Source organism: Gracilinanus agilis, chromosome 4, assembly GCF_016433145.1.
Source record: "Gracilinanus agilis isolate LMUSP501 chromosome 4, AgileGrace, whole genome shotgun sequence".
Taxonomy (NCBI): Eukaryota; Metazoa; Chordata; class Mammalia; order Didelphimorphia; family Didelphidae; genus Gracilinanus; species Gracilinanus agilis.
The window spans coordinates 436,633,409-436,659,272 of record NC_058133.1 but is presented as its reverse complement, the minus strand read 5'-3'; the positions used below and the strand labels follow the sequence as shown (position 1 = coordinate 436,659,272).

The window sequence follows — 25,864 nt, the reverse complement described above, 5'->3', positions numbered from 1 at the left end:
ATTTTTTTGACATTCTTCTTTCCCATCTTCACAGCTACCACTCTAGTTCAGGTCTTCATCATGTCTCACCCAGGATATTGTTGAGAAGTCTCTTTTGTTACGTTGTTTTGTTAATGTCTTTAATTTTTATGTAACATTCATTTCCAAGAATATCTACTCACTGCCTTGCTCAGGAATCCTTCTTTTGTAACATAGGAAAAAAGAAAGAGGGGAAAAATAAAAGCAATGCAGCAAAACTAAGCAACACACTGGACTCTTCTAATTATTTTTAAAGTTATTTATCTTTTAAATTTTGAGTCCCAAATTCTCTCCCTTCAACCCCTTTCCTTCCCACTGAGAAAGCAAGCAAAATGATATCAGTTATATATGTGAAATCATGTTAAACCATATTGCTGTATTAGCCATATTGCAAAAAAAATTTGAGAAAGCAAGAAAATTACTTCAGTTTGCAATGATAGTTCATCAGTTCTCTCTCTGAAGGAGGATAGCAAAATTTTTTAGCATGAGCCCTTTGGAAGTATCTTAGATCATTGCATTGCTCAAAATAGTCAAGCCTTTCACAGTTGATCATTATTACGACATTGCTGTTACTGTGCTTAATTATCTCCTGGTTCTTCTTGTTTCACTTTGCATCAGTTAATATAGATCTTGCCATGTTTTCTCTGAAACCACACCCCTAATCATTTTTGATAGCATAATAGTACTCTCTCACAGTCATATGCCACAACTTATTTAGCCATTCCCCAATTGATGAGTATCCCCTCGATTTCTAATTCTTGCCACCCAAAAATATTTTTGTACATATAGGTCCTTTTCCTTTTTTTTTTTTTTATCTCTGGGGTACAGATGTAGTAGTGGCATTGCTGAGTCAAAAGGTATGCACAGTTTTATATAGCTCTTTGGCTATAGTTCTAAATTGTTCTCCAGAATGATTAGATCAGTCTCTAACTCCACGAATAGTTTACTATTCTATTTTCCCCCATCTCCTCTAGTATTTGTCTTTATTTGCATTTTTCTAATCAATAGTCATTTAGAGCATTTTTTCATAGAACTATAGATAGCTTTGATTTCATCTTCTGAAAACTGCCTGTTTATATTCCCTTGACAATTTATCTGTTGAGAAATAACACTTATTTTAAAATTTTGATTCAACTCCCTATATCATATCAGTTCCCTGTATATTTGAGAAAAGAGGCCTTTATCAGAGAAACTTACTGTAAAAATTTTTGATATTGCTTCCCTGTCAATGGTACCTTTTACCAAAAGATACTGTTCCTGATTATCTCTTCTAATTAGGCCTCTTTTTGCTTTTGATATTTTTGAGGTCATGATTGCTAACCCCTAACTTTTTTTACTTCAACTAAAGCATAATAAATTCTTCTCCAGTGCTTTATTTTAACTCAGTGTGTGTATTTTTTTTTAAGTATATCACTTATAAACAGCATATTGGATTCTGATTTCTAATTCATTCTACAATCCACTTTCTTTTTTTAGGTGAGCTCATCCCTTTCACATTTACAGTTATAATTACAGTATTTCCCTCTTTTCTGTTTTTTTCTCTCATTCATTCTCTTTTTATCTTGTCCCGCCTCAAAATTCCATTTTGCTTCCTTTTTATCAGTCCTATAAATTCTCTTGCCTTTCTATTTCCCTGCTGGACTAGAAAGATTTCTGGGCCTATTATGTGAGAAAAATTCCCCAATTCTGTCTTCTTTTCTCCCTTCTAGTACATTTCTCTTTCTCACCACTTTATTTTTTATTTTTTGAGATCATCCCAGCATAAGGAACTCAAACTTATGTCCTCAGTGTATATAGACTCTTAACTTCTTTAATAATGTTAAAATTCTTATGAATTACATGTGTTATCTTCCCATATAGGAATGTTTAACTTTATTGAATCCCTTGTTTACGCTTTCCTTTTTATGTTCTCATGAGTCTTGTGTTGTTTCAGTGTCAGAATTTCTATTTATGGGGGCAGCTGGGTAGCTCAGTGGATTGAGAATCAGGTCCAGAGATGGGAGGTCCTGTGTTCAAATCTGGCCTCAGACACCTCCTAGCTGTGTGACCCTGAGCAAGTCACTTAACCCCCATTGCCTAGCACTTACCACTCTTCTGCCTTGGAACTAATACCCAGTATTAATTCCAAGACGGAAGGTAAGGGTTTAAAAAAAAAATTTCCTATATAGCTCTGGTCTTTTCATCAGGAATGCTTGAAAGCCTTCTATTTCATTAAATATCTTTATTTTCCCCTGAAGGATTATATTCAGTGTTGCTGGGTAGGTTATTCTTGGTTGTAATCCTTGGTTCTTAGCCTTTTAGAATATTCGATTCTAAGCCCTTTGCTTCTTTAAGGTGGAAGCTACTAAATCTTGAGTGATCCTGATTGTGGCTCTCTCAGTGAATTTTTGTTCCTCTTGATATTAAGCCAGTTCTGGTTTTTAAGATGTTATTTTCTTCTCTGTTTTTTGTGCTTTTTTTTACCAAGCTGTTAATTCTCTTTTCCTTCTCAATTCATTTCAGATTTTCTTACATTACTCTCATTTCTTTTCACAGTTTTTCCTCTATCACTCATTTCTCTTTAATTCTTCCAGGAATTCTTGTTGGACTTGGACCCAATTAGAATTTTATTTGAGGTTTTGCTTTTACTTTTTTCATGTTGTTATCTTCTGTTTTTATGTCTTGGTCTTCCCTGCCATAGTAGTAGCTTTATATAGTCTAGTGCTTTTTTTTGTTTATTCATTTTTTCATTTCTTGATTATGACCTTTATGTCGAAGTTGAACTTCAGTCATGTTGGGGTAAGGAAACATTGTGCTAAACTTCAAGCTTTTTGATTTTGCTGTTTTCAGAGCTAGTTTTATGGGGCCTATAAATATTTGGTGCTTCCTAGGTGGTATGATCCAGAGAGAGGTGTAGTCATTGCTCTCTTGGTTTTTGCTCTGATCTTTACCTAGAAAAGGCCCCTGCTCCCCTGAAGCCCCTAGTGCTAGTACTTATTTTGGCTCTGAAGCTATGACCGGGACTCCTCCTATCCTACAGCTGATCTTCCTCTTTGTCCTCAGACTGCTACCAGTCCCCTGCTCTCTTGTAGCTGTCTATAAATATACCTGGAACTGAGACCCAGAAATGTTTATGGGCAATAGAGTTGCTACTCATTGTCAGCTGTACCCTCTACCAGCAAAGGATCCCCTATAATCTTTTTCTGACCAGTTGTCCAATCTCCTTACCATCTCTGGACTGAGAGCTCTTTAAAGGTGCTAATATTGCCATTGTTGTGGCCATATCCAAGTCTGGCCCTCCAGTGTCACAGACCTCTCCTATGGACCTTCTAAGTTGTCTTAGGTTGGACAAAATGTCTCTTCCTGACTTTTTGTTGACTCTTCAGCTCCAAGATTTTCCTGAAAGAGTTATTTAAATTCATTTGGAGGATAATATTGAGAGGGTTCAGCTGGGTTATTGCATGCATTTCACCATCTTGACTCTTACTTGATATTTCTGGCTCAAATCTTTTCCTTTACCATTTCAAAAAACTTTCTATAACTCTCTGGCTCAGAAACATTTAGTGGCTTGCCATTGCTTATAAACCAAAATAAAAACTCTTTATCTTAGTATCCAAAACTCACTATACTCTGAATTCAGCCACTTTTCCCTAGATGAGTTTGACAGTACCCTTGACATATGCTATGACCCAGATAGCCTGGTCCCAATCTTGTTCTATATTCTTCTGCTTCCATGAATTTATAAACACTTTCTCATGCTTGGAATATACATCCTATATATCTCAACCTATTAAAATCATTTTGTTCTTTCAGAACTCAACCTTTCCTGATCTACTATTTTATTTTCACTCCTCCCACCAAAATCCCACCTGCTGACAATGTTCTTTCTGTCTTCAAATGTCCTTGGAACAATTTGGATCTCCCCTTTACCTTCATCACACCTTATCTTCTATTTTATTTTTTAGGTATATTCATAAATTTATATCCAGGCAGAGGGCAGAGACTTGTCATTTTTTAATTTCTATATCCCAAGCACCTAGCACAGTACACTTTCTTCATAATAAATGTTTATTGAATGGAATAAATTATACAAAGTAATTTGTACCAATAATTGTTCTTTAATTATATCATGCATAAGGTATGAAATGGCCGTTAAAGTCCATGTCATGTACTTTTGAATTGCAAATATTTTTTTTTAATCTTTAAATGTTTTAGAAAAAATTTTTCATGGTTACATGATTCATGTTCTTGCTCTCTCTCCCTCCACCGCTCCACCCCCCAGTAGCCAACACACATTTTCACTGGTTTCTTCCAGTATCATTGATCAAGACCTATTTCCATATTATTGATAATTGTTCTAAGGTGGTCATTAAGTCTACATCCTAATCGTGTCTGCATCAACCCATGTATTCAAGTAGTTGTTTTTCTTCTGTGTTTCCACTCCTACAGTTCTTCCTCTGAATGTAGGTAGCGCTCTTTTCCATAAATTCCTCAGAATTGTCTTGGGTCATTGTATTGCTGCTAGTTGAATTGCAAATCTTTTGATGGCAAACCTTCATTCTTTGAAGGGAGATTTGATTTTTTGAAATGCTCAGACATTTCAAGTTAAAAGTGACAAAAGTAAGCAGTCGTGTTTGAGTAGTTACATTTTTGGTCAATGTATAATGTTCGAGACTTTCTTTGGTTTCTGAGCTGGCTTTCAAAAGTAATTCCAAAGAATACCCAAGCATTTTGAAACATGTCAATGACTTCGGGATAAATTTATAGCCCCACAAAAAAAAATACTCTGAGGGGAGAATCATTGGTTATAGAAGGTTTGTGGTATATTGTGTGTTTACACATAACATTTTTATATTTTATATATGTCATGACATAGTATTGAGGACATATCTTGGAATCAGGAGGACTTGAGTTCAAATATTTTCTTTATATTATAGCTGTGTGACCATTAGCAAGTGAGTCATTTAGTTTTTCAGTGCTTCTGGGAAGCTTTAAAAAAAAAAACCACATAAAAAAACCTTACTTTTTCTCTCAGATACTAAGTATCAGTTCCAAGCCAGAAGAGTTATAAGGGCTAGGCAGTTGGGGTTATATGACTTGCCTGGGATCACATAGCTAGGAAGTGTCTGAGGCCAGATTTGAATTCTGGGCATTAAGTTATAGCTGAGTTGTTAATCTATATTATTGAAAGTTTTTGTACTGAGAGTTCTCTGTATGAATGAAATAGGGTGAGTTGTAGCTCCATATATGTAGCTACTTTTAAATATACAAAATCTATATGTGAATTACTTAGATAGGTATATCATATTGTACATTATCTATAAGTATAAATAAACATATACAATATAATTTTGTATGAGAGTGTGCATATATAAATATACAATATGCATATAGTTTGTATGTGTGCATGTACACATACCTACATATATTAACCTTAAGCCCCATTTCACTTATAGATAATGTCTCATTTCAATAAAAAATTTTATTGATGTCCTAGAGACAGGAAACTTTTGCCTATTTGTGTCTCTTATGGAATATAGTGTAGTACTGTATGTCTAGTTAATATTCAATAATTATCTGTTAAATTAATATGCATTCTCACCCTATTTCTGTATGACTACATACTCTAGAAGGCGGCAGAATTGATGCAGGTTTTAAGAGTGTTGGAATTCTTTCCCACAAGCTAACAAATAAGCCTAAAAATAGAATTTGCACAAACCCTGAAAACTACATTTTATTACTCCTTCATCTGTTCTAGATTTATACTGATAAGACTAGTACTTTTAAATTTGTGTCATGCTCGACTTCTAGATTTGGTAAAGCAGAATGTCAGCACAACTGTTTTCATTAATTGCTAAATATTTTTTTCCTGATGGGAGGAAGGGAAAACAATGCTTTCTTAAGTGTTGAACCTGTCGCAATTTTGACTTTGGATGTGAAGTCAGACATAAAGAATGGAGCTGAGGCCAATGAGACTAATTTGGCAGTGAGGTGACAATGGAGAGAGTCCTGGATGAACTCAGGATGACCTGAGTTCAAATTTGTCCTCAGACACTCAGTATTGCTTTCTGACAAGTCACTTAATCTCTGTTTGCTCCAGTTTCTTCAACTTTAAAATATATAATAGCACTTACCTCTAGGGTGGCTATGAGGATTAAATGAGATAATATTTGTAAATGAGCACAATCTGGCACACAGTAAGAGTTTTTATGTAATTACTATTATGAATTTTGCTCTGAGAGAGCTTACTGTTTTACCCAAAAAATATATCTGGATTCATGTGTGTGTGTGTGTGTGTGTGTGTGTGTGTGTGTAACTACCATGTGTATACAAATCAATACAGTGACTATATTTTCATGACCAAAAATTGAGACAGTGATTTTCTTTTTGCAAAATATATTTTCTTAAAATTAGATCTGTTGCAGAAAAATCTAAGATGTAATAGTTATATCGTTTTTGTCATTTACCGCCCTTTTTTTATTTATTCTCATATATTGGAAGCCAAGCAAATTTACACATGAAACAGTTAATAGGAGTCAATGATAGCACTTAGAATTCAGTTCATGAATGATAGTATTTTATTCTCTATATCACTCTTGATTAGAGAAATGCAGATTAAAACAACTCTGAGGGTACCACCTTACACCTATCATTGGCTAATAGGACAGAGAAGGAAAATGCTAAATGCTGGAAAGGATGCAGAAAAATTGGGACACTAATACACTGTTGGTCTGGAAAGCAATTTAGAACTGAGCTCAAAGGACTCGAAAGCTGTACAATACCCATTGATCCATCAATACCATTACTAGGTTTGTATCTTAAAGAGATTAAAAAAGGGTACTGCCCCTATTTGTACAAAAATATTTATCGAAGCTTTTTTTTTTTGTGGTGGCAAAGAATTGGAAATTGAGGGGTTGTCCATCAATTGAGGAATGGCTGAACAAGTTGTTGTATATGATAATGATGGAATACTATTGTGCTGTAAGAAATGACAAGCAGGATTATTTCAGAAAAATCTGGGGAAAAAAACTTACATGAACTGATTCAAAGTGAAGTGAGTTGAACCAGAAGAACATGGTACATAGTGACAGAAATATTTCTTGATGAACAACTGTGAATGTCCTAGTTATTGTCAGATGTGCAGTGACCCAAGATCATTCCAGAGACTCATGATGAAAAATGCTATCTGCCCTTTGGGAAAAAACTGTTGGAGTCCAAATGCAAACTGAAACATACTATCTTTTATTGTCTTTTTTTATTTGAGATTTCTTCCATAAAATGATGGGGAAATGTTGTATATGTTTGTACATGTAAAATCTTTATCAGATTGCTTAACATCTCAGTGACACTGTGAAGGAGAGAGAGAAGGGGAAAAGAAAGGTTAGAAAAAGAGACTCTGGAACTCAAAACAAAAAAAAAGAATGTTAATAGTTTTTATATGTAATGAGGAAAAAAGCATTTCAAAAATATTACTAAAGTAATAAAAATTTTGTAATTTTAAAATTATTTTTTTTAACTTAATTTATCTGTGCTTAGCTTTAGCTACTTTCCTGCAGAAAATCTCATAGAATACAAATGGCCACCTGATGAAACAGGAGAATACTATATGCTTCAGGAACAAGTTAGTGAATACTTGGGCGTGACTTCCTTTAAACGCAAATATCCAGGTACTTAGGATCCTAGTTTATTTAAGAAAGCAAATCTTTTATATAACAAATAGCTATTTCTTGTTTTATATTGTCAACTTATGATTATCCATGTATGGATTAGTCACAATAAATTTTAAATCTTCCACTGGCTAACCATTTCTGATCATTGCTACCAGCAACCATCTAGGATTATTTCCCTCCACCATCATCAGTTTGTATGTTTGTATGTCTTGAGAAAATGTAAATTAAAACCTAATAAAGAAAACAAGTCAAAGGAAATTGTAAACATTCTACATCCAGACATTTTAAATAATATTTTAGACTATTCATGCCAATATTTCCTTACTGCCTGCATGGAATTAGGTTGACAATATAAGACAGTTCTAACTTGGACACTTCATGCAGTTATCCATTATACCTTCTTATAGTGTTTTAAATTTTAATTATGATTTTTAATTAGTACAACCAATTGGTCTAAAAGAGTGGACACTAATGGATTGATATATATATACACAGGGATCTCCAGAGGTTTCCTTGACTGTTTGGTTAAGCATTTTTATCAATGCCTTGGATATTTTGACTGAGTTACTAAACTGGTAAACCAGCAGATTGTTGTAGATATAATTTAATTACATTTTAACAGATTAATTGGCAAAGTTTCTTCTCATGGTGGTCTAAGAATGGTACATTTAGGTAGATTAGAAATTGATCAAATGTCTAATCCAAAAAATGATCTTTAAATGGTTTGATATCAGCTAGGAAAGAAGTTTGTAAGAGATAGCCCAAAAGGGATCCATTTAATATTTTTGCCATGACTTCAATAAAAACAAGGAGATACGTTTACCAAATTTCCAGATGAAATTAAACTGGGAATAAAAATATTTTGGAGAAAAGAACACATTGCTAGAACTTTCCATTTGAATTTTTATTTATCCCTATTTGTTTTAATTATCTTTAAGTCCTACAGTTGAGTTTTAAAAAACAATTTAAAAGTATAAATTAGGGAAGGAATGGTTTCCATATTTTGTCTGAAAAAGATTGAAGGGCTTTAGTGGAGTACCAGCCCAATATGAATCAAGAATGTGATGTGGCAGCCAAAAAAGCAAATTTGATCTTTGGCTGCAGTGAGAAATATGGTATAAGTAACCACTGGCAATGATGGCCCCATTGTATTGTATTCTGTCCTTGGAGTTGGAGTTTATTATGGAGTTCTCAATTCCATGTCTTAAATTGGCATTGACATTGTTGGAAAGCATCCAAAAAAGTATGGCTAGGATGGTGAAGGTTCTTGAGATCATTTCTTAGGTTTTTTCTTAGGAAGATCTAAGGATGTTTAACCTAGTGAAGAGAAAAATAGGAGAGACATGATAGCAGTTTTCAAATATGTGAAGTTCTGTCACAAGGAAAGAGAATCACACTTGTTTACCTGAGAGCACACCTAGGAATAGTGGAATAGAAATGACAGAAAGGTCAATTTATGTCAGAAAAAATTCCTGACATTTAGTTATTGAAAAGTAGAATGGGCAGCCCTGGGAGACAGTGTATGTTCCCTTCATGAGAGGTCTTAAAGTAAGAATTGAATGGGGACAGCTAGGTGGCTCAGTGGATTGAGAGCCAGGCCTAGAGACAGGAGGTCCTGGGTTCAAATTTGGCCTCAAACACTTCTTAACTGTGTGACCCTGGGCAAGTTACTTAACCCCCATTGCTTAACCCTTACTGCTCTTCTGCCTTAGAACCAATACACAGTATTGATTCTAAGATGGAAGGTTAGGATTTAATTTTTTTTAAAAATTTTAAAGTGAAGATTGGATGACCACCTGTTTGAAGTTGTAAAAGGATTTTCTCTTATGGGTTGGACTCAAATGGCCTTTGAAGACCTTTCCAAACTCTTAAGATTCTATGATTTCATTTCGTTGTTGTCATTGGTTCCTTACATAAATCTCAAAACAAATTCTTAAAAACAAATTTAATTTATTTAAAAAGTTTTTTTCTTGGAAGTACTTTTAATATACATTCAATATATGAAATAACAAAACTTCACAATTTTTAATAGCGTTTTGTTTTTTTCTGGAGATTTAGAGCGACGAGATTTGTCTCACAAGGAGAAGCTCTACCTTAGAGAGTTAAATGTCATCACAGAAACTCAGTGCACTCTAGGTAATATAAGGTTTTAATTATTGTGCTTATAAACAGCATTTACAAAGTGTTTTTGAGATAATACTTATCAAATGCTTAGTACAATCTGGCACACAGTAGGTGCTTAAATCAGTGTTCATTCCCTCTACCTCCTGTTCCCCTTTGGATAATATTTGTCTTCTTAATATATTAGTCAGAAATTAATGTCTGGGTTAAAAAATTAGGCTCTAATGTCAAATCTCATTGTCATTCATTGTTAGAAATGTAAAGGAAAAATTTGATAACAAATTATGTAATAAATGAAAATTTTCTTAAATTGAGGAGTTATGCAGCTACTAACTGATGTTTTGGTTTTTTTTTAGAATCACATCTCATTTATTCTATTTGAAAAATCTGTTCTAATGTTTTGAAAACAGATCCTTATCTTAACAATTTCAGATATCTAATTTTTAGACTGGTAAATAGGCTACAATTATTTTTTGTAAATTCTATGGAATCATCTCAGTTTTTTCTTTGATTTTGCTTTATATTTCTTTTCTTTAGGTTTATATTTTAAGATTTTTTTCCTCTAGTAGTTAGATTTCTTAGTATGTATCCATGAGAATCTTTTTCAATACTGTGACAAGTGACTTTTATGGATTTATTTTCATTTTCATTGAATACCATTTTGTGAAACTTTAATTTGAATTGGCAGTCATTTCAGAATACTAAGAAAAACAATTGTGTGGAAAATGTTTCTCAATTCTATTTTCAGGATTTTAATCATAAGATATTTATTTAAAAATAAGTGAAAATTACGTAATTCTTATCCAAAATAATTCATTGAAAATATAGGGGGCAGCTAGGTAGCACAGTAGATAAAGCCTCAGGCTTGGGGAGTTGGGAGGATCTGGGCTCAAATCTGGCTTGAGACACTTCCTTAGCTGTGTGATCCAGGGCAAGTCTTTTTCTAATATTTTATTGTGGTAAAGAAGTGACACTGAGATGTCAAAAACTGTACTAATGGAACAAAAGTTCTGGTAGGTACTACTAAGCTTGAGCATTTGAACTGAGACATACCAATGGTCTATATAGTCTGAGGACTAATCAATTTAAATAGAGAAGTTAATCCATAGAAGGCTGAGCACCAAATGATGAATTCTTTCAGCATAAGAAAGACTATCTAGTAATAGAGAGGTTGTGATATTTCAGTATAGGAAGATGGATTTAGTTCCCTTCTTTAAACCAGTGGTATTAAACTCAAATAGGCATGGAGGCCACAAAACTATACATATACAATGCATAAAGATTGTTCTTTACTGTCTCATTGACTTAGAAAAACTACAGATTAATATTATGTTTTATTGTATTTATTTATTTTGTTGAATATTTTCCAATTACAGCTTAATCTGTTTTGGGGTCTTAGGTGTTATAGACTGCATTTGACCTATCAACTGTATGTTTGACAGCTGTTTTAAACTATTGTGATGAATCTTTAATGCATAGAAATTAAAAAGGAGAGCCTGGCTAAAAAATTAGATCTGTATTACTTTTGGAAATTTGTCATTAAATCATTTTAGGTTTGTTTAGTTTTGCTTTATGGCTTTCTAACTTTTACCTTGCAAATATTAATAAGGGAACTTATAGTATTGGAGAATGGGGAACCTTTTAGATATTGGCAACTGGAGGAAAAATGTATTTATTAGCAAAGTTGTTTATACCTTTAATATTATTATTCTTTTTACACAAAATAGGTCTAACAGCATTACGTAGTGATGAAGTAATTGATCTAATGATAAAAGAATACCCTGCTAAACATGCAGAATATTCAGTTATTCTTCAAGAAAAAGAGCGCCAGCGAATAACAGATCATTATAAAGAATACTCTGTAAGTGATTTCTGATTATAGACTGCTTTGCCTAACTGGGGAAAGGTAGGGTTTTACAACTTCTGTTTTGACTTCTCATATTACCATTATTTCAGCAAATGCAACAACAGAATACTCAGAAGGTGGAGGCCAGTAAAGTGCCGGAATACATTAAGAAAGCTGCCAAGAAAGCTGCTGAATTTAACAGCAATTTAAACCGAGAACGGATGGAAGAAAGAAGAGCCTATTTTGATTTACAGACACATGTAGGATAGCTTAAATTAATTTATCATTTAATATAGGTAGATAATTATTTATTATAGTTAAAAGTACCAGATTTTTCTAGTTTTCCCATCTTTGCCTAATGAACTTCTGATACTATTTATTTATGATTTAAGCCCCACTTGCATCCAGTAATGGAATGAGGAAGTATTCTTCTCCTTTTTATCATAAACTTTAAAACACAAATAAAATTGAATAATGATACTTGAAAAAAAAAAAAAAGAAACAAGAATAAAAGAACTATTAGGAATAGAAAAATACTCTAAGAACCTAGCTAGAAAGAGGTAGTGACTGCTGCTAGCTATATAGTGAAATATAAGCTCCTAGAGTCGGGAGCTGTTAAAATTTTGTCTTTGCCCCTTGTGCCACAGAGAACATATATAATTACACGTAACTAGATATAACATAGCACTTTATAGGAAATAGCAAGTGATATAAATATTGACACACATATGTGTGTTTGTTTTTATATCTATATATATACATATATATTTATCTTTTTTTTATTGTTCTCTTTAATTAAACTCAATGCAGGTTATCCAGGTGCCTCAAGGAAAATACAAAGTATTGCCCACAGAGCGAACAAAGGTTAGTTCGTATCCAGTGGCTCTTATCCCAGGGCAGTTCCAAGAATATTACAAAAGGTATTTAATATTTTCATTTATTGTTTGAATTGGCTGTTGGCTGACTTTTAAACTAAGCTAATTTTATATGACTATAAAACTATCAAGAATTCTGTGTACCCTAGATGTCAGTTTATTGGGCTCGAGTCTAATTCAGTCAATATCAGGGAAGGAGATTCTGTTCAAAAAGTATATTTTTGAAGACTGTCCATAGAGTCCTCCATTAGCCAGCTCTCCCTTCTGTAGACTTGACCAATTCTTTTTCCTGTGGACAGCCCCCTACAGCTGAACTTGTCTTTTTTTTTTCTTTCCTGGATCTTCAGGGGAAGGGAAAAGGAGAAGCCAGTACAGGTTTGGGATCACCATCCTATTTTTTAGGCAAACTCTATCACTGGTTTTGGCCTCTTCTTCCAACTCCTGTACACTGAACCCTGAGTTTAGCTTCTCTTAACTTGATAAGGCCAGATTGAAATGCAAGGCTGAAGTATTTTTTTCTCTTTAAAAGGAATATGCCAAATTGTTTATCACCTCTCCTTCTGGCAGTCTTTGTTTAGGGGAGTTGGAACTTTGGGAGAAGTACTTCTGCCAGTGAGAATGAAGAAGAGGGCTAGTAACTGACACCAGCATAACTAGGTCTTGCCAGCTCCTAATTTAGATGAAACAAGTTGTGATAGAGAACACTAAATTTATCTGGAGGTGAATTACCAGGCTAAAAATGATTTACTATGTTATTGAAATTCATACCCTATAAACACAGCATGTCACTTTCAGTCTGCCCTCCTTCCTCCCATCATGTATTTTGATAATAACATAAAAATAGTTTTTATTATCCAGTCAACAAAATATCAAAGTTTTTTGCCTTTAAAACATTTTTTAATTGCTTCAAGGCAGCTTGGTGCAAAATTGGAGTCTAGTCATTCTAGCTCTGTCATCTAGCACCTCTGTAGACAAGGCAAGTCATATCACCTTTCTAGGGTTCAGTTTCTTCCTTGGTAAAATGTGGGAATTGGTCTAGATCAGTGATGGGCAAACTTTTTTAAAAAGGGGGCCAATGGAAAGGAAATGCCCATCTGTTTCTAAGGCAACTCTTAAGTTTTATTGTATTGTATCCTACTCATTGTATTCATCAGATTAGGAATAATGCCACCTCCTTTTCTCCCCCCCCACCCCCTTTGCATCTGGCCCACAGGCCATAGTTTGCCCATCACTGGTCTAGATGATTCAAGATCCCTTTCAACTCTTAAGTCCTATGATCCTATAAATATTTAATTTTTTAAGACTTTGAATTAAAGTAGATATTCCATTAATATTTAAAGGCAAAATAACACTGAGAATTGTCATTGAATTTTAGGTACTCACCAGATGAACTGCGCTATCTGCCATTAAACACAGCACTCTATGAACCCCCTCTGGATCCTGAACTGCCTGCTTTAGACAGTGATGGAGACTCAGATGATGCAGAAGATGGTCGAGGTGATGAAAAACGAAAAAACAAAGGCACTTCGGTAAGAAATGACATTAAGATTCTTTAGTAAGTTAATGCTTCTTTTTTGAGTTTGATAATTGTTTTACTATGAAAATTATAGCATTTTTATTGCTTAATGTGTCCAAATATCATCGGTATTTTTTAGTTTTGAATAAGAAGTTATGTAAAATTTGAAGAAAATTTGACAGATATATACACCCACAAACTGTGGCACATCTTGAATCAGTCTTTTTCTTGTCAGTCATTACTATTTATAAAATGAGAAATAAAGACATTCACTAAAGCTGTTGAAAAATAGTTTACTTCATTAGATACATTTAAAAAAATTTTTTTAGTCCATTTATTTAATTAATTTCGGTTGTTTTTACTGGTTGCATAATTCATGTTCTTTCCCTCCCCTTCTCCCATCCCCCTCTCACAGCCAACAAGTAATGCACTGGGTTTTACGTATGTCATTGATCAAGATGTATTCCATATTATTAATATTTGCACTAGAGTGATTATTTATCTAATGAGATACAATTTTAAAAGTGGCTCAGCACAAGTTTTAATCCTTCTTGCCTTTTAGAATATATTGCTCCACTTTTGGAGGCACAGTAACATTTTCAAACCATAAAAATTACATTAATAAAATAATAGTAATAATGGAAGACTTGTTCTTGAGTCTATCTTTTATCTCTAGCATACATGCTTTGAGTCGTTTTCTAAGTAGCTCTGAGGTATATATCTTGTGAATTTCCTTCCCCATGGACCAAAAGCATACATTTGGAATGGGCTTGATGTATACTCTGGCACTGGGACAGGGCGGTTTTCTGACTAGTTAAAAAAAATTAAGTCCATGTCTTTGACTTCATTATACCCCAACCAGGTAACCTAACAGATAAAAATAAACTGGTCCATGGAATCTAGTGGCCTGAAAGAATTTGTGTGCCTTTCCAAATTTGCCATTTATTTCCTTGATACTGATACCGCTACTACTTAAAATTAAATATTTATTTTAAATAATTGGATAATGTTACTAACTTAGATCTCATTTCTTTTATTTCAGATTACATTTTACTATTTATAAACCTCAAAATGTTCTTCATAATCCCCAGTATGATTTCTTATGTCCTACTGGTGATCTGTTATTAAATCCAAAGTAAAAATCTGCATGCATTATTTTAAAGTAATAAAAGTTATTCTAATAAGCGTTTAGCATGTTTATAGAAAGAATAAGTATAGAAAGTCATCTACAAATATATGAAATCAGTTCTTTTTGTTCATTTTTTTCTACTAAGACAAATATAATGATAAATTAAGTTTTCTATCAGACAAAATGTTATTTAGTTTTTTTGCTAATTAGATAATAAATGAAAGTTCCTCTGCCCAAACTACTTGTCTTCATTGGGTGGGGGGGAGTCTATTTGAAGTACATTTTAAAGCTTAAGACTGCACTTAAGACTAGGGACACCCTCTATTTAAATTAAATAATCTGTCTTTAATAACTCTTTTATAATTAGATTCAAAACTCAAAATAATAAAACCCATTTTTCTTCCAAAGAAATATTTTACTATTTATATTTTAGGACAGTTCCTCTGGTAATGTATCTGAAGGTGAAAGTCCTACTGACAACCAGGAGGATCCTTTTCAGGGAAGACAGAAAACAAGAGATAAAACTGCTACGCCAAGAAAAGAGGGTTCCAAACGTTCTGTACTATCCAAGTCAGTTCCTGGGTACAAGGTAGAAGAAAAAAGCCCCTGACTCAGCTTCTTTCCTGACCAGCCTCTCTCCCTGAAATATTTAACTTTGGTTTTCAAAATGTGGAACTTCTGCTTGCCGTACTTCACTAGCTGCTCCTCTGTGGTGTGTTTGATCTGTTTGCTTCCTTCCTTTTTGCTTTATTCACTGGGTGCTTTTCTGTTACTTTGGCTATTTAGTAGCTTTTGTTTCTGTATCTTAACAGATTATAATAGAGAATTTTTTCCCCTTAAGAATGTCCAGGCAAGTATGCATTTTAAAATTTTATTTTTAGGGAGCATTTTTATATTTATTTCATCTTAGCTTTAGGTAATGATCATAGCTACCTGGCATTTAATACCTGTCATTGCTTGTCAGTATTTAGAAGAGCCAACTAATGCTATGCTGTAAAGTATCACTATACAGATGGATATATAGTTAGATTAATTATATTTCTAGAGTGCCTTTCACTGAGAAAATCCAAAATTAATTTAGTTTATAGAGTATTTGATCCACCAGCTAAGTGTAGCCACCTCTCTGGGGTAGAGTAGCTATTTAGTATGTCAGATAGACTTCTACTATAAAATTTAACAAGTATGTAGTCTGTTAGGAATAGAGTTCTGTACCACTGCAGTTTTAACTAAGTCCAGTTCTTTAGTTTTTAAACGATCTCTTTGAACAATGTATACAGAATGATAATTCAGTTGAAGTATAGTTTGCACTCAAATTAAATTCTGAAATGAATTGTTTATCAGTATTAGGTTTAGATTGGGGGGGGTAGATGGAGAGAAAGATTAAGTGCTTTATTTTGTAGCTTGAGATTAAATACATGATAAAGGGAGTTGGCATTTAGCTCAATTTTCATTTTAGGTAGCAATAAGGAAGAGAGGGTATAGTACTTTTCATCTAGAGATATTACAAAATGTTGGAAGGCAGAACTGAAATGTGAACATAGATACTAGATGTTCTTTTTTTTTTCACAGTGTTTAGTAGATTATATGAAGTTGTATTGAAGGAAAGAGATATGGAGCAAAGTGATCTATCAGGAAGGTTTATTAAGTAGAACTGTTAAATCTTCTTTTATAGGATTGTGAGTAGTTGTGTTTAGTATTTCAGAAGATGAAGTTTTAGTAAGTTTTTTATAACTTTGCCCTTTTCTATAAGTATTTCTTTTCTTTTTAGTTAAGCCAAACACCCATCAGTTAATTTGTAACCAGTTGAAAAAAATGCTTCCATAGACAACTTAATCCATAGACAACAAACTTAAGTATAGGTTTTTACAGTCTCTAACAAATGTATTTTAAGCTTCAGCCAGTATTTGCTCTTCTAGCGCTGGCTTAAACATGTTGCAAACAGGTAGTTTTTAATAATTCATTTTTACAGGTAGAACTTAGCTATTTAGTTATTTATTGAAGACTTAAATTTCTGCCCAGTAATTGTAAGCAAATGAAATCCAAAGATGAATTTTAGAGAGGTGAATTTTCATGAGTGAATATGTACTGCTGTTCTGATAGAACTAAGAACTTAAGATGAGAATAACAAACTTAAAAATTCATTGTCCTTTTAATTTAGTCTAATTCTTCTCAGTCTTAAATGATCTTTGAACATAAAGGGAAGATACTAGACTAATCGTGGGTAAGAAAAAAGAGGATATTGAAATAAATGTAAAACTATATAAGTAATATACTCCAGGCTAAAAATGAAGATCTAGTAATTCAATATTATCATTGGTTAATACCTAAGAAACAATTACATATTAACTTGAAAGTTTAGCACCCAAAGTTGTTAAACACATCTTGGAGCAAGTATGTTATATCTTTCTCCAGACCTTTCAGTACTTAATGTTTGTGATATTTAAAGAATTAGAATTCAATTCATTGATTTCAGTGACAACTCTGAAAATATAACAACTGTCCGAAACTTAGCAGATTCAATACAAACATGCTAAGTGGAAGTTAACCTTGGTATGAAAAAAAAAATGCAACCAGTATTGATATACCAGAATGTGCCTAAATGTTGGGGTACTTTAAATAGCTGAAGGCTCTATTTAGACTTTACAAGATGTGAGTTTTTTAAATCAGAATATTTATGCTGTTTTGCTCTAGGTTCACTCATGCTTGCCCTTAGTTAATAGGAGAATATTCTCTAGGTTACATTAACCTGACAATAAAACATAATTGTTAGGACACAGGACTATAAGTATATAATTAAATTCTATATTGAGTTGTTAGTACTGCTATGAAAGTCTCATTTAGCTTTTAGTTATTTTTCCCCCAAGCAGGAAAACTGATAAATGTTATATATGAAATACATTTTTTTGAGGGGGCAAGCCTTTTTAAAAAACACTGTTAGGCTGCATATCACTTAGTTTGTTACAAATATGAAACTTTGATGTTGTTGCAACTAGTAGAAATAAGAATTACTATCCCAATTGACTACCACAGGGTTTCTATTCTCTCAATCTATAGGAGAGTTTTGCACATTATTACCTTTGTCCCTTGTCCTCACAATCCACTGAGAGACTAGATTCCCAAAACATTTTATATTCATTTTATGTGAAAATCCTACATACAAGCAGTCTGGCTTCTTATAGAATTCAGAATGATTGAATGCATAGAGTATTTCACTGATCCTAAGCTGAAGCAGCAGCACCGAAAATGTATGAAGGTCTCTCACTCTTTTACTCTCATACTCTTTCATCACTTTCTCTCTCTTCCTTTCCTTTTATTTTCTTTTTTATCAAGATGAAGACCATTGGGTAAGATGATTTCAAGCTTAAGAGTAAACTTAGAATTTTCTTGGTATCTTCTTTTCTTCTAGTTTTTTTCATGTATTTTTTTTTATGATTGTAGAACTTAAATTGCTCTGGAATGTGACTATTTTTAGCTTCGCATTTTTTATTTCTTTTGCATTGTTTTGTAAGGGAGCTTCTATAACCGAAGAACCCTTTCTTAGAACTTAATATTATGGGGGTAGTACTTCACTGTTTTTAGTGAAACATGTTAGAGAGAACTGAAATACTATGCCAGTACCTTACTTTAAAATGCAAGTATTAAAAATAAGTATACCTGGTACATTTAGCACACAGGTACAATAACCAAAATTCTCCTTAGCTTTGGTGGATTGAGAGGGAATTTCCTGCTATATATTATAGCAGTTACAGACTCAGTTATATCTGAACTAGAATTTGGATTAGAGAAGTGCACTTGCTAGTTAATTTTTAGTTTTTGTTTCACTTAGTTTTAGGTAAATATGAGAATCTTATGCTTAGAATGTAGCAGTAACAACAGAGGGTAAAACACTGCAAGCCTGAGCTTTTGAGCTGTGACACTATCCTTTTGTTGGGGGGAGCCAGGGTATAAAGACAGATATAGAAGAGATGGAGACTAGGTAACAGTAAAGTTTTATATGTATGTTTTCACTTCCATGATATTTATTATTTTGTAGAGACATTTGTGAATGTTTAGATTTATTTTATTGTTTTTATTATATTTATGTATAATACAGGTTGACTGCTTTTTTAAATAAATAAGCAAAAAATTCCTTATGAATGCCTCTGTCATCTTTTGCCAAGGAATATAACATTTAAAAGAGCTTTTAAACAATGAACAGACTTCTCAGGCCTTACAGCTTATGAAGGTGACAAAATGAGTCTTTCAAAATTGTCTTAAGATTGGAAATTTGGGAATGAATAGATATGGAGCTCTTCAGGGTATTTGGTATCTTATGAATGAGAACTTAAAAACTTAAGACATTTGGAACAGTTTTAATCAAAAAGGGCATAAACTTCAGTTTTTCATTTTCTTTCCCTTTTTTGAAGCTTAAAAATTTATTCTCTACCAACTTTGTCCTTTTCCTAGTTGGTCACAACTTCCTTCCCTTCTATCCCCACTGAATGTGGACCATGTTTCTTTATTTTCAACTAACTTTATTTGTGTTTGGTACCAACAAATGTTGGTAAAGGATTTAAATTGACTTCTATTGCTTTATGGATATGATCACAGCAGCAGAAAAAAAAATATAGCAATCAATACAGCTTGAATTCTGGTTATATGTGTGTGTATGTGTATGTGTGTGATGAGTAGATATATATATGTATATATGTATATACATGTATATATTACTATACAATATATTTAAATCTCCAACACTTTTCATTGGATTATGCATTCTAAAGTGAAGTAGGATGAACTTTGGTACTGAAACTATTTCATGTACCTTGATGAATTATTTAAAAAAAAAATTCTTGTTCTCATTCTTTTCTTGAAAGCAAGTTAAGGATTGCAGGCTCACTTTCTAAGGGCTCTTATTACAAATTACTAGTCTATCTTGCCTTTCTGAAGATTTCTTTTTCCCTTCTAAATGTTTGGTACACTGAAAATGAGCCTTTCCCCTTTTAGTTATAATGCAAGGGGACAACCACAAAATTTAGTCTTCACATAGAGGGACATTTTCCAAGTGACAAAATATTAATGAAACCATTCTCAGTATAAAATGTTAAAAAATTGTTTCATTTTGTAATTGTTGCTCATAGATTGATTACAATTAATTTTGTGTATAAATATATGTGTATATATATTAAACCATAGATATTACCCAATCATACAATATCGTTTCTTGGAAATTTTATAAAACCTAAGACTATTCTACAATGGGAATAATTTCCATTTAACCTTTTTCATTTGATTACCCAAATTTTATATTGTTAATTGGAAGAGGAAAGTGCAATATTGTATTAGATTTTCCTTCAAGTTCTTGATACAAATTAGTTTCACTCATACTTGAAGAATGTAGATTGCTATATGCAGTCTTAACAAGAGCATATTATTAACCTAGAATCAAAATTAAAATCCAAGGCCTCAGTTAAGTATTAGGTCATAACATGTTGTGAACCTATTCATGTCAAACTATATTGTACAAAAAAGTTCCTCTTTAGAAAATAACCAAAGTAGAAATAAGGAGATACATTAAAATTCCTTTTAAACCCATACTAAGTTCTTCTGGCATGAATTTATAGCCCTCTTCTACCCTTCCAGCCAAAGGTCATTCCAAATGCTATGTGTGGGATTTGTCTGAAGGGTAAGGAGTCCAACAAGAAAGGAAAGGCTGAATCACTTATACACTGCTCCCAATGTGAAAATAGTGGTAAGTATTCATGTATCTCTTAAAACTTTAAGTGCTATGTCCATTGTTTCAAAAGTTTGTTTTCCATCCTGAGCTAAAAGTATCAAAGATAGAGAATACTTTAAAAATGTATACAAAGTTTAGTTTCCTTTAAATAGATGTAATGATTTCTCATTAAAAATCATCCTGTTTCTTTGTAATTGAATCAGTATTTCTTTTAATAAAACTTACTGTCTATGTGAAATTTGTGTCAAGTATTACTAATATTGGTTTTGATTTAGGCCACCCTTCTTGCCTGGACATGACTATGGAGCTTGTTTCTATAATTAAGACCTACCCATGGCAGTGTATGGAATGTAAAACATGCATTATATGTGGACAGCCCCACCATGAAGAAGAAATGATGTTCTGTGATGTTTGTGACAGAGGTTATCACACTTTTTGTGTGGGGCTCGGTGCTATTCCATCAGGTAATCAACCAAGATCAATTTTAGCATTTTGTTGTGAACTTCCAGCATTGCTTAAACTCTGTGAAGGTGGGGTTCATTCTTTGTATCTCCTCCAGTGCTAAGCCTAATGTTTTATCCTCAGTAGGTAATTAATAAATGACTATTTCAATGAATTACTGGCCAGGAGATCCTTCTGTAGTGAAATTTACAAAACATTTAAGGGATAAAATCAAGACTACTTATTACACAAGTTTTATATTATTTATTACCATGGAATATTTTAGACAATTCTATTTAAATTGCATATTTGGCCAGATTTCCACTAACATAACTGAAAAAGTAAGAAATGCTATACTAAAACCATTCTGGACATCTATTCTGAAATGTAGATTTGAAGCAATAAAATGTTATTCAAAAATGCCAATCTAAAATGGCCAAAGTAAAAGATTATTGGTTTCAAAATCTTGTGAATTTTATTTTTGTAAGCTTCCACTTAGTATAATTTAATGCTTTAGCTTTGTACTAATAAAACAGTACAGTTTTAAGTTCAAACATGTTTATATAATTTGGATACTTTTAATGAAGAACCATAGTAGCTCCGAGTAATACACCTTTTGCTATGGTAATTTGAGGCAAATCAAAACAAATTGATGTAGAATTATGTACTTTAGGCTCATATAATTTTGAAACTTTTTTGCATAGTGAATTTTCCAAAAATTTCAGTGTAAAATATGTCTACAGGATGTCCATAAATTACATTAAAGAGCTAGGCAACTTGTATATTATTTCAAGTAATGTAGTGAGTTAACATATCAAGTATAGAATATAGCACATTCATATGGTATAATTACATATTTGATGTGTTGCAAAAATAGAGTAACCAAGCACTTCAGAGAAAAACATGTAGACAGGCACATTAGTAATCCACAAGAGAGTTGAAATTCAATCAAAAGCCTTATTCTTCCAGGATTTCTGAGCTTCATTAAGGATGATAAATTTTCTGAAAGTGTTTAAAATATATCTTTTGGGTCCATGCAACAATGTAGCACTTAAAGTTTGGTATCAGTAATTCAACTATTTGCATAATTTGTTGTATTAAATTCTGCTCTATAGAAACTCATGTTATTTTAAAAGTCATGTTTTTTTTTTTCCTTTAAGGCAGCTTCACATTTTTCTCCTTAATGGCATTTTCTCCTTTGTTATGTCAAGGACGATTATGATTTGATATGAGAAAGATTTTAACACTATTTTAATTAGATGTTATTACAAGTAAAATTATTTGTGTATTAATTAACAATTTTTCTCCTAGGTCGCTGGATTTGTGATTGTTGTCAGAGAGCTCCCCCAACACCCAGGAGAGGGGGCAGAAGGGGAAAAACCAGCAAGGAGGGATAAAATTACAATATTTACCCTGATACTATTATTTACATTGTGAACATTTTGGTGCCAATTAATTTACCACTTTGTGTGAACCATACTTTCTCATATTGTTGTCAATAAAACATTTTTCAATTTTTAACTATGTACTTTAAGTTCTACAAGTTGACTTATTTCCAGAAAGTTATAGCTAATTTGCTCTTTAAGCTTAATTTTAACTTAATCTAAAAATTATTCTATATAATATATAAAATCACTTTATTTCTGAAAATTTAATGAAGAATGTTTAAAAAGTTAATTTTTAGAAATTTGATCACATTTATTTAGAGCCCTAAAATTTAACAGTTTCCCTCATTTTCCCCTGCTATTTTAGATATTTATCTATAGACTATTACTTGAATTTAATTATAGATGTACAGTTTAATAGTTTAACAAGTATTTTGTAACTACATTCAAATAGTAGTATAGTGTCATAGGCAGATATCTAAAACAGGATAAATTAATTAGGGAAATTGCAATTTTTAGACTAAATAAATCTCAGTGATCAACTTTTAAAGCATATATAACATGGAATTATTTTTAATTAAAACAGCTGGTGTATGGGAAATGGATGGAGACTTGGGCTCTATAGGGATGGTCTGAAATTTACTAACCTTAGGATCTGGGCTTCCTAGAAGAGCTAAAAAACATTCTTAGGGACCTTCCAGTTCTAAAATTATGATTCCATGAAGTCTCAGCACTGTTTTAATTACTGTACTGAACCTTGTTACTTTCTTCTGTGGTTCCTGAGAAAGTCAGGAAGTGTATAGTGAAGTCAAAGGTATTTTTGGTTTCACTCCAAGTTAATGTTGCTAATGGTTCTCTTTTTTCAACTGCCTGGAAACTATGCTGCAAAATATATAGGTAGTACCATGATTTCTTGGGCAGTGTAGGCTAAAATGAGATTTCTTTTTTCACAAATAAGATACCACTATTCTCCATTTAAAAACAGACAATCTTAACTATTCTTTAAAACTTACACTTTAAAACTTATAATGGTCCACAAGTATTTAGTTTGCTTTAATAGTGTAAAAATATTAGAAAGTTAAATTTTAATACATTTTTGTAATTTTTATATAAAATTTACTCCAATCTGAATTAAATTTTACTAATGTCATACTTAATCAGTCACCTGACAAGTTGTTAAATGAATTCTAAGCATTTTTTTTATTGTACATTCTCCATTTATATGAACTCTTCTTTAAAGAAACTACAAATCTTGTGCTTGCTGCTCTTATTTTAGGGGGAATTACAATACAAAACTAAATATGGCTTTTTTCCCCACCCACCCACCATAGAAAAGGTACCCTGAACCCTATTTCCTGAAACATATAAAAAAGTAGCAATATTCACAGCAAACCACAAATCCACTTCACAGGTTATGGGTACTGTATTCCAGTGCGTGTCCATCCAATGATATTAAAAAAGAACCTCAAGTATTAGTTTCAAAATGCCAATTATTATTGTCCAAACAATGGATTCTTCATCTTGAGAAGTATCTTCTGGTGTATAAGGCTGCTTTTGGCTTGTTGCTTTACCATCTGTAGCATAAGTTGCTTCACCAAATGGATATTCTACAACCGTTCTATCATAATATACTTTCATTTCAAATTCACTTTCAAGGTGAGATGGATGTCCATAGATACCTATTCCCACAGGGCGCTGGAAGTGTCCTGGCACAAAAACAACATCCTGGCCACAAGTTACAGACTGTAATTCATATTCATCAAAACTTGGGTGAAGGGTGGTATCAGATACATACAAATCTGCATCACCTTTTAAGCTTTTCATTTGAAGAACTATTTTCCCTTCATGATTTAGTCGCAAATAACTATAATTTCCAGCTCCAATCTGACCCTGAACCACATGCAAGAGAATCCATTCTTCAGGTACTTCCTCCTCCTCAATGCTATTCACTAAGGACAGTGCTTGTGATGTTAGAAGTATCAAAAAGGCTTTCTTCCAGGGTATTGCCATAATTGCTGAAGGCTTAGTAGCAAAAGAACTTACTTGTCATCTGTAAATGTCCTGTTAATATAAAACAAAATAATTACTAACGACCTTGATAAAGCAATTGTTCAGTTCACTGTTTTACTGACTGCACCGCTAAACAGTATTTAAAGGGAAAAAAACAAAATAAACTCAAACCACTTCATAGCTTGCTTGGTCAACTTTCCCTTCATGATGACATTATCTACAGGATGGAAACAGAACGCAGGAAATATTTCTCCATTCTAGAAACAAACGCTTTCAAGAATAGAGAGGCTTTCAAACTTTCCCCTCCTTTAACCTCAGATGTTCCCGTGCTGAGACAGGTATACGGCCTCCCTCCACCCCCACCTCCCCGCTCCCTCCACAGCTGGAAGGCAGGGGACTGTGACCTGGTTCGAGGGAACTTGGTTGCAGCGCTCAGGCCCAGCAGGAACTCGATTTGTCGCGGCCAGCTAGTAGCTCCCCTTCTACGCAGGCCTCTGCCAGGCCCAGGCCTACCCGAAGCTTGGGGGCCGCAGCTCAGAAAAGGCAGGGCGGATAGCTGCGGCTGCCCCTCAGGCCAGACCGGCGGTGGGCGAGGCTCGACCGGGTGTTTACGCTGGAAAGGGGCGGGCTGAAGTCCCGAGGGTAAAAACAGCACGGGTCACAGGGAGGGTGAGAGGATTCTCCCAAACAGCGACCCCAGAGAACCAAGTCCTCTGCGGGCTGGGCCTCACCGCCGCTCCCCGGAGCTCGGCGAACCTCTTAGGCACCATCTGGACCAGGAGCCGCCTCGGCCGCCGCAGCAGACCGATGAACCGGAAGTGGGAGAGGCCAGACATCCACCTCTCGCGAGAACCAGAATGAGACTCGGGGCGGGGCTGGAAGAGGTGAAACTGAAGAGAGAGAAGAGGAGAAGGAGGGAGGAAGAACGAACGCGTTTCTGTAACCCCGGGAGACCAGTGAGACTGGGTTGCGATTGGAGGGGAAGGTGGTGGGTGGGGAAACGTCTAGTCTGACTGGTTGGAGCCAAAACAGCGAAAAGAATTAGGAGACTCCCAGGACTCTCCTAGAAAAAACTCTACCAAAATGTTCTCCTTAGAACCAGGTCTTGGGTCCGCTAGATTGGAATGATCACAGCTTGCATTTATATAGATTCTATTA

At 33.6% G+C, this 25,864-nt stretch overlaps 2 protein-coding genes across 4 annotated transcripts in view; one reads left to right on the top strand and one right to left on the bottom strand.

Annotated features, from left to right (window-relative positions):
* PHF10 (PHD finger protein 10) overlaps nt 1-22,836 on the top strand; it is a 34,254-nt gene extending 11,418 nt beyond the window's left edge. Inside the window, exons 3-12 of one of the 3 annotated variants that reach the window (XM_044671921.1) lie at nt 7,534-7,664; nt 9,726-9,803; nt 11,516-11,649; nt 11,745-11,894; nt 12,445-12,554; nt 13,885-14,038; nt 15,588-15,743; nt 20,777-20,885; nt 21,146-21,334; nt 22,623-22,836. In XM_044671921.1, coding sequence (XP_044527856.1) covers nt 7,534-7,664; nt 9,726-9,803; nt 11,516-11,649; nt 11,745-11,894; nt 12,445-12,554; nt 13,885-14,038; nt 15,588-15,743; nt 20,777-20,885; nt 21,146-21,334; nt 22,623-22,708 — 1,297 coding nt within the window. In that variant the 3' untranslated portion in view covers nt 22,709-22,836. Of the gene's footprint in view, nt 1-7,533; nt 7,665-9,719; nt 9,804-11,515; nt 11,650-11,744; nt 11,895-12,444; nt 12,555-13,884; nt 14,039-15,587; nt 15,867-20,776; nt 20,886-21,145; nt 21,335-22,622 lie in introns of those variants that run through there. The other 2 variants (XM_044671920.1, XR_006506057.1) reach the window with 2 other exon arrangements.
* A 1,036-nt stretch (nt 22,837-23,872) lies between these two features.
* C4H6orf120 (chromosome 4 C6orf120 homolog) lies at nt 23,873-25,505 on the bottom strand. Its single transcript, XM_044671922.1, has 2 exons — nt 25,111-25,505; nt 23,873-24,757 (listed from the first exon to the last, which is right to left on the bottom strand). Exon 2 carries the CDS (start codon nt 24,704-24,706, stop codon nt 24,149-24,151), a length of 558 nt encoding a protein of 185 aa, XP_044527857.1. The 5' UTR covers nt 24,707-24,757; nt 25,111-25,505; the 3' UTR covers nt 23,873-24,148.
* Between the last annotated feature and the right edge of the window lie 359 nt (nt 25,506-25,864).

Excerpts from the sequence above, each read along its gene's own strand:
- C4H6orf120 (XM_044671922.1), bottom strand. The coding sequence starts at position 24,706 with ATGGCAATACCCTGGAAGAAAGCCTTTTTGATACTTCTAACATCACAA.